Source organism: Oppia nitens, unplaced genomic scaffold, assembly GCF_028296485.1.
Source record: "Oppia nitens isolate AA-2021 unplaced genomic scaffold, nextdenovo-longstitch-racon4-pilon3 scaffold31_pilon_pilon_pilon, whole genome shotgun sequence".
Classification (NCBI taxonomy): domain Eukaryota; kingdom Metazoa; phylum Arthropoda; class Arachnida; order Sarcoptiformes; family Oppiidae; genus Oppia; species Oppia nitens.
Window position 1 is genome coordinate 605,006 of NW_026533212.1, and position 9,626 is coordinate 614,631.

Sequence of the window (9,626 nt, forward strand, 5' to 3'; positions counted from 1 at the left end):
ATTTTTGTATAATAATAACTTGTTTTTTATTTAATAAAAAAAATGATTACTTTAATTATTCATTAAAATAAAATAAATAAATTCTATAATAATATAATATAACTGAGTTTTCAATTAAAAAAATTATTACAATTATTATTATTATTAATTTTAGTCTTATCGTAGGCCTGTTCATCAATAATAGTAGTATTATTGTCATAATCAGACATTACATGTCTATCGTAGGCCTGTTTGGCTGAACTCATAAGTTGACCGGCCATTTGAGGACCGGTTTGTTTGACCAGTTTATAGAAAAGTCCGCAATTGTTTTGCAACAAACGGTACGGACTGTCAAACTGTTGGACTCTTCTGGAGTCTAAAACCAATACTTTATTTGAATCGATGATTGTATTGAGTCTGTGGGCTATCGTTATGACCGTACAGTCGGCAAAGTTCTGGCGTATTGTCTGCTGAATGAGTGAATCGGTGTTGTGATCGACATTAGCGGTCGCCTCGTCTAACACTAGGATACGATTGCGTCGGAGTATAGCTCTGGCCAGACATATGAGCTGACGCTGGCCTACACTCAGATTACCGCCGCTTTCGGACAGTTGATAATCGAGACGTCCGGGCATTTCCATTACGGCATCCCTTAGCTGAACCTGTTTCAGGGCATCCCATAGCCTGTCCTCTGAATGTTCATCAAATGGATCCAAATTTTTACGTAAAGTTCCGATAAAAGCTACCGGTTCTTGTGGTATGATTGAGATATGTTTACGCAGATCGTGAAGACCCAGACTTTTTGAATCAATTCCGTCTATTATGATCTGACCGTCACATTCATGCATACGAAACAATGCCGACAATATGGATGACTTGCCGGCACCGGTACGGCCAACAACACCCACTTTTTCGCCGCCGTTGATCGAAAAATTCAGACCCATTAGTGTAGGTTTGGGTGAATTATCGTAAGTAAGTGAGACATCCTTGAAATCTATGGTTCCCCGTTGTGGCCAATCATCGGATGGTTTGGTTTCAGTTTCCAGGTCTGCCTCCGACTTGAGTCGACTGTATTCAAGTATACGTTCAACTGATGTCATCTGGTTTTCCACTTCAGCCGACTGTCTGACACCCCATTGAGTCATACCAGTCAAACCCAGTGCCATAGATAAAGCTAGACCGGCATTACCACCGGGTAGGCCTAAAATTAATATATATATATATATATATATATATATATATATATATATAAATTAGTCTATAATAAACAGTATATATACTGTAAATTACATACCAGTGTGAAATAGCATTAGAAATAGTGCCACAAAAAACACATAAACCACACAAATCAAGTCCATTACTATACCTATTATTTATAATAATATTTCAATAAATAATTAGTATATATATATATATATTGCTTAATAAAGTCCAGTGTCTCAGTTTAGAGAGGACTGGTATGTGACACGTTTATTGAAGTTGACTGTTGATTAGCTATACATACCTAAGCCACGTGAGGCTACAAAACACATAAAATAGGTGGCCGTGTGGTCATTCTGGTACCGGTAGTACTGCTGGAGAAACATTGACTGGGCTTTGAAGGCCCTGATTGTTGCCAAACCGTTCAACGTTGTTGTCATATGATTGTACATTGGGCTCCGGGCTATCATTTAAGTAAAAAATTATATATATATATATATTCTAATCAACAAAAATTTTTATTTTATACCCATATTTTCAAATCGTTTCAAATCGCGTCCAGTCTTAACATAAATCCAACGCACAGTTAGTATGATTGCAATGACTACAAGTGCCGGAAATATTAGATACCAGTTAACAATGGCTACTATTATGACTGTACCGATAATCAGTGTTACTATCTATTATATATAGTAATAATAATAATAATTTAAAAAAATTATAATTAATAGCTTTAAATAATTTCAATAGTTATCATATTTTTGTTTTATATAGATATTGCTTACAATATTCAAATCATAGGCACATAGAGGCAACTGTTCGTCAATAATGCCGACATCTTTGGTAAACCTATTGAGTATTCGGCCTAAAAAATATTCATATATATTGAGAATGAGGGGACAGTCGGGTTTTTTTTGTAATAGTAGAGGACAGTTAGACTATAAGTTTATACAGAAAGACAGAGAAAGACAGAGAAAGACAGAGAAAGACAGAGAAAGACAGAGAAAGACAGAGAAAGACAGAGAAAGACAGAGAAAGACAGAGAAAGACAGAGAAAGACAGAGAAAGACAGAGAAAGACAGAGAAAGACAGAGAAAGACAGAGAAAGACAGAGAAAGACAGAGAAAGACAGAGAAAGACAGAGAAAGACAGAGAAAGACAGAGAAAGACAGAGAAAGACAGAGAAAGACAGAGAAAGACAGAGAAAGACAGAGAAAGACAGAGAAAGACAGAGAAAGACAGAGAAAGACAGAGAAAGACAGAGAAAGACAGAGAAAGACAGAGAAAGACAGAGAAAGACAGAGAAAGACAGAGAAAGACAGAGAAAGACAGAGAAAGACAGAGAAAGACAGAGAAAGACAGACAGTATATTACCGACAGGATTGTTGTCAAAAAAACCTATCGGTGCCCGCATTAGTTGATAAAAGATTTTATTATGCAATCGGACCGATGCTGTTATACACATCATGAAGAATGTGGCGGATCTGATGATCAATGTTGAGAAAGTGGTCGCAACTATAACAGTGTATAGTATGATATTTGATGATTGATCAGCACCTGTACCCATAGTATTATCATTACTATTATCTAGTCTACTGTCTTCAGCATTGGTCCTTCAAATAATAGTAATATTATATCAATTGATATAACAATAGGATTGTTATGATTATGATTACCACTCGGTTAGCCACCAGTCACTGTAGTGCATCAGTGCCTGGGATACCAATGAAGACATTATGACCGAAACCAATAGTATAGGGCCGGCACCTGATCGTAGATAATTCCAATAAGTATGGGCACCTATAGAACCGGTAGCTTTTGATTCATCAGCTAGTTTTGGATCATCGGCATCACTACTAATCACAGTAGTTTGTATTGGATCAACCTATTTGTTGGATTAGTCCAAGTAATGTATGGTTAGTAATATAATAATTAAGGGGAACGGTAGCTAATTAAATACATCCGATATTGTCGACAGTGCCGACATTGTCCGCTTGCGTGCAATGATTAGCTGTTCAGACATTTTAGTCATCAGCAGCTGATGTTGTTGTTGTTCATCAGATTTCTTCATGTTTTCAATTAGTTGTTGTTTTTGTTTGTGAACTTCATCTGCGGTTTTATCGTTGGTTTCTTCTTTCAGTATTGACATAAAATCAATGCCCGCACCGACTAACTGATCATAGGATCCGAAACCCATGGGTCGGCCGCCATCGCTCAGGACTAAGATTTTCGTAGCCTTACGTATGAATTGGATCTGATGTGTGACTAATACAACGGTTTTTGATTTCAGATATTCAGTTATACATCTAATGAAATGATATGAAAATTATTTTTTAAAAATAAATTTTTATAATTTTTTTTGTGATATACTTTTCAAATATATGTTTGGCTACTTCACTGTCCACTGCACTCAACGGATCGTCCAATAGGTAGATATCGGCGTCATTATAGAGAGCACTGTTAGTTCAGAGGGGGTGAGGGTATTGTATATATGATAATCAGTTAGTTATTAATAGTTAATAATAGTTAAGATTTCAATGGTATGCAAACCGGGCTAATGTTAGTCTGGCTTTCTGTCCGCCGCTCAATGAGACGCCTCTCTCTCCGACTAATGTTTTCTCTCCAAACGGAAACAGTTTTAGATCGGTATTCATAGCGCAGACAGATATGACTTCTCGCCATTTCCTCGAATCGAATGGCAAACCAAATGTAATATTCTGTATAATACTAGCGTTAAAACTCCACGACTCCTGTGATGCATAAGCTATGGAACCGTTGACTCTAACCGTACCCGAAGTTACAGATATTTCGTTCATTAGTGACATTAGAAATGAACTCTAAATTTACAAACAAATAAATTACAAAAAATATATTTAATAAATATATTATTTTTCTGATTATTAAAAAACTATACCTTTCCTGAACCAACTGGTCCTATAACTGCCAACAGTTCACCCGGTTTTACCGTTAATGATATATTTTTTAAGGTACAAACATCGCTATCCTATTTTGATATTATAAATAGTTATTTATTTTTTAATTATTTTTWWAATTATATATATATATATACTGTATATTAAACATATATAWGACATACAACTATCCATTTGGCAGACATATCGTTAACATTGACACTCAAATCATTGTCTATTTTATCCGTATATTTAATATCCTTATTATTATTATTATTATCAAAATTATTATCAAATTGTTTATCACTATTACTAATAACTTTATCATCGATTTCATCCAATAGTAGAAAATTCTGTATTTAAAAATAATTGGAAATTTWATTTTATTTTTTTTTAWRAATAATAACAATATTTTTTTGTATTAGGTTTGGTTAGGTTTTTTAGGGGGGGTCTGGTTAGTTGGTTGGGTGGATGGATGGGTATACCTGTACTCTATTACACGAAACATTGATTTCAGCTGCCAGTGCTACCGCTTGGGTGAACCACCAGGTCATCGACTGTCTCAATGTATTATAGATTTGCATCGTTACGAAAACTACCTCAGCTTTCAAATGATTACCCGTCAGTACATAAGTAATAAATACTACAAACAGTATGACTCGACCGCTGATAATATAKATGGATATATTCAATGCCCTCAACAGTGTTGCCATTTTTATTTGGGACATCTCTTTCCTAAATTAAATTTTTAWAAAAAAATTTAATAAAAAAATTATAKAATTTTAATTATTTATTAATACGATTTTTTTCAATTTTCCTATTAATTAAATAAATAATTATTATATTTATTTAATTAATTATAATAGTATTATAATATTGATATTATACTACTATTACTTACTATATATTATTTCTTTCCTAAATTAAATATAAAATTTTTTGTTTAAAAAAAATTATATAATTTTAATTATTTATTAATAGGTTTTTTAAAAAAAATAGTTTTCCTATCAATTAAATAAATAAAAAATAACTGTTTATTTAACTAATTAATTAATAGTATATATATATATATATATATATATATATATATATATATAAATATTATAATTATATATATATATATATATATATTAATATATGACAATAGTCATCTCTTTCATAATTAATTTCAATAAAAAATATTTTTAATATAATTTTAATTAATTAATAGGTTGTTTRTAAAATTATTRATAATTTTTAATTTTTTTCTCTCTAAATTTTTTCAATATATCTTATATTATTTAGTTGTTATTTAATTTGAATATTAATTATGTAATCAACGATCAATTTATAATAATAATATAACTTTTTTCACCCTACTATCTAATAGTTTTAAATAATATCAATATATATATATATATATATATATATATATATATATTTGTATAGATTATTATTATATTGATTTTTTTAAATTATAATTTTAATTTATATATAGTAAACAAAAATCACATTTAATWRTAATATAATTTTTWTTATAAAAAAAATATTAGTAAAATACCCGTATAGACGGKAGCGGGAAACTTACTTTCGGGCATCGCCTATCAATTTGGCAAAATGTTGTTCCCAGGCATACATTTTAATAACGGCCATACCTTTAATAATCTCATTCATCAAACGTATCCTATTATCGGATAGTACGGCTACTTTGGATCTGATGTTTGTATTTTTGTTATATATATAAATATATATATTTCTTTTTTAAATTAATTAAAATCATACCTAATTTTTTGAAACAATCGACCAGTAATTGCATTTAACGGTATAAACAGGAACAGTATACCTAAGCCAATAAAACTAGTCCAACCAATATATAGATAGCATATATAGACACCGATTATCGATTGTATGGGTGCCGTAAACATGAATGGACCCAAAATGATAAACTATTTGTAGTTTTTTTGTTTTGTATAATAATTAATTAATAACTATTATATTAATAAATACTACTAATATAATAAAAACTAATAATAATTTAAATAAATAAAATGATTTTTAAAAAATAATACTAATTACTAATAATAATAAATACTAATAATAACTGCTACTAATAATAAATACTAATAATAACTAYTAATAATAAATACTAATAATAAATACTAATAATAAATTATAATAATAATTAACTAATAATAATAACTAATAATAATAACTAATAATAATAACTAATAATAATAACTAATAATAATAACTAATAATAATAACTAATAATAATAACTAATAATAATAACTAATAATAATAACTAATAATAATAACTAATAATAATAAAACTAATAATAATAAATACTAATAATAATAAATACTAATAATAACTACTAATAATAATWATWTYTAACATTTATTAAAATTATTATTAATAATYACAAATACCTCATCAAATCGGCTGACATCGTTGGACATGAGATTCAATATCTGGCCGACGGTTGTCCGGCCGAAAGCCGACGGTTTCAGTTTCAATGCTTTCTTATACATYAGCGTACACCAGGAAACCCGTGCCCGTGTGGCCACCCGACACTCCATGACGGCTGACGGATGATAGGTCAACACTAGGGTCAGTGCCGAYAGGACAACACCGCCGGCATACAGACAACCTGTTTTGTAGTCCTGTTTGTCCGGTTGGGCAAAATATCTGATAACATAMCCGAGCAATACTGGCTGGACGTTCTTTACGAAGCATTCCTGTATATCAAAAATATATAAATATATATATAATTAATTAATTAATTATATATTTATGGGAATATTAATTAGTATTTTTTGTTGTTGTTTATTAATTTGTTTATTATATTGTTATAATATAATTAAAATTATCATGGTTATTATTATTATTACTATTATTTTTATAAAATATTTATTATACAAAACATTCCTGATGAAATTTTATAATTCAAAAAATAAAAATAAATTATCTAGGTTATATTATCATTTAAATTAAATTAATTTCACAATAATAGATATTTATTATTATTGTTATTATTAATTATGTTTTAATATTATTATTAAGATATTTATTTTTTGTTGTTGATATATAATTATTATTTAAAAAAAACAATAAATATTCTATAAAAAGTGTATGTATTATATAATTTTTTTTTAATCAAATTGTTGTTGAGTACATTTTCTAAAACCAATTAATTATTATTATTATTATTATTATTATTATTATTATTATTATTATTACATATTATAATAATAATAATTTTTTTTTGAATTACTATTAATTTATATTATTTTATGTATTTTCTATGTTATAACTATAGTATTATATTTAAAAATATTATAGAAAATATTATATTATTAATTTATATTATTTTATGTATTTTCTATGTTATAACTATAGTATTATATTTAAAAATATTATAGAAAATATTATATTATTATATTATTTAGTTTTAGTATATATTTGTATATTTATTCGATAGATATTTATTATTAAACTTTAATAATTTTTTTTTTAGTACTACTGGTATTAATTAATATATTTATTGTTATTTTTGTTGTTGTTATTGATATATATTTTTCACAAAACAAACAAATTAATTACTATTACTATTACTAAATATTATGATAACAAAAAAATTTTTTATTAGAAATTCCTATCATTTATACAGTATATTGTTTATGTGTATTACTAAATGTTATTACTAGTGTCTTGATTTTCAACTAAAAAAATTATTTTGTCGGTTCAACGCTTATAACTGGGACTTAGTATGTCCACCGAAGTTGACCAGTGGACGCTATTTCCGAAATTTTATTATAACTATAAATAACTATTTGTTGGGTTAGCAACTATAAAAACTTATAAATAATTATTTCATTGATTTTGAAAAATATAAGCATTAAATTGTAAAATTAAGTACAAATATATGTAAAAACAAAAAGTAATAATTATATAAATTATATAAAATGTGTAAACTGTTAATCAACTCATATTACTTTTTTAACAATAGAAATAATTAGTTTATTTATATAAATCATTTTTGTAAATATGCTGCAAACAAATGAATATATATCAGTTGAAATATTTATAAAAAAATAAATAACTATTTCAATAACTATTTGGCTTTTTTAGCAACTATATACAACTATTTAATACAGTTTAAATAACTATTTTAAAAACTATTTGACTTTTTTAAGCAACTATTATAACAACTATTTAATAGAGTATAAAAAATTATTAATCAATACACTAGTTATTACTATTAAAATTATTTCAAAAAAATACAGTTTATATACATTAGATTTTTTTTTACAAAAAATATGTATATATTATATKATATATGATATATAACTTACCCCAAAACTAACCAAACATAACGGTAATAACAATTGCGGTCCAAACGTCTTGATTGATGCCCACCTAAAACTGGGCGACCGTTTCTKGAGCTCATTGTTCCAGTTTCTGATGAAAATAACAAAAAAAATAATTAATTAATTAATTAATAATTTTATTTTTTATATAATTATTTTATATATTTAAAAAAATTATTTTTAAATACTTTTCCAATGTTTTGACCAATAKTTCCGATTCGTCGGCTTTGGGACATCGGTACAGATCATTGATATCGACCTCACGTTTCAGTCCATTGATAAATGTTGAGTAAATCCAACTAAAAAAATTAAAAATATATTTTAATATTTTTTTTTGTTGAAATAAATCATAAATTAAATAAATAGATAAAATGAATTAATAAATAAGTTAATAATAATAACCAGTAAATCAATAACTAATTAGAAAAAAAATTACTAACTATTTAATTAATTAATTAAATTAATTAATAATATTCTGTACTATAAATATTGTAACTATAAATACTATAACTAATTAATTAGTTAATTAAAATAACTAATCAATTAATTAAAATAACTAATTAATTAATTAAAATAACTAATTAATTAATCAAAATAATTAATTAATTAATTAAAATAACTAATTAATTAATTAAAATAACTAATTAATTAATTAAAATAACTAATTAATTAATTAAAATAACTAATTAATTAATTAAAATAACTAATTAATTAATTAAAATAACTAATTAATTAATCAAAATAATTAATTAATTAATTAAAATAACTAATTAATTAATTAAAATAACTAATTAATTAATTAAAATAACTAATTAATTAATTAAAATAACTAATTAATTAATTAAAATAACTAATTAATTAATTAAAATAACTAATTAATTAATCAAAATAACTAATTAATTAATTAAAATAACTAATTAATTTATTGAAATAAATAATTAATTTATTGAAATAAATAATATGTTTGTAATATAAATATTTTACAATGTTTTTTTTGAATTAAAAAATATATATAAATAACGGAAAGCTAGATTGACTATAATTTTAACAAAATATTTTTTTAATATTTTAATWTTAATAATAATTTAAATAATTTAAAAAAAAACTTACATGCAATAAGCTTTAGCCACTATATTTGTTTGATCCCATTTTGATGGYTTTTTAATTAATTGTTCAGTGTCCAT

General features: G+C 25.8%; 1 protein-coding gene across 1 annotated transcript; it reads right to left on the reverse strand.

The window, feature by feature from the left end:
- Positions 1–152: 152 nt before the first annotated feature.
- LOC128956599 (ATP-binding cassette subfamily C member 4-like) lies at positions 153–9,626 on the reverse strand (the record flags this gene model as incomplete). The annotated part of the gene is made up of 19 exons (XM_054302320.1): positions 9,553–9,626; positions 8,631–8,741; positions 8,428–8,533; positions 6,502–6,810; positions 5,853–6,016; positions 5,659–5,784; positions 4,577–4,826; positions 4,277–4,444; positions 4,094–4,183; positions 3,730–4,016; positions 3,550–3,636; positions 3,140–3,485; positions 2,856–3,064; positions 2,554–2,792; positions 1,965–2,044; positions 1,709–1,859; positions 1,484–1,642; positions 1,274–1,345; positions 153–1,180 (listed from the first exon to the last, which is right to left on the reverse strand). Coding segments are annotated over exons 1-19 (4,056 nt in total), but the record flags the coding sequence as incomplete, so codon positions are not given.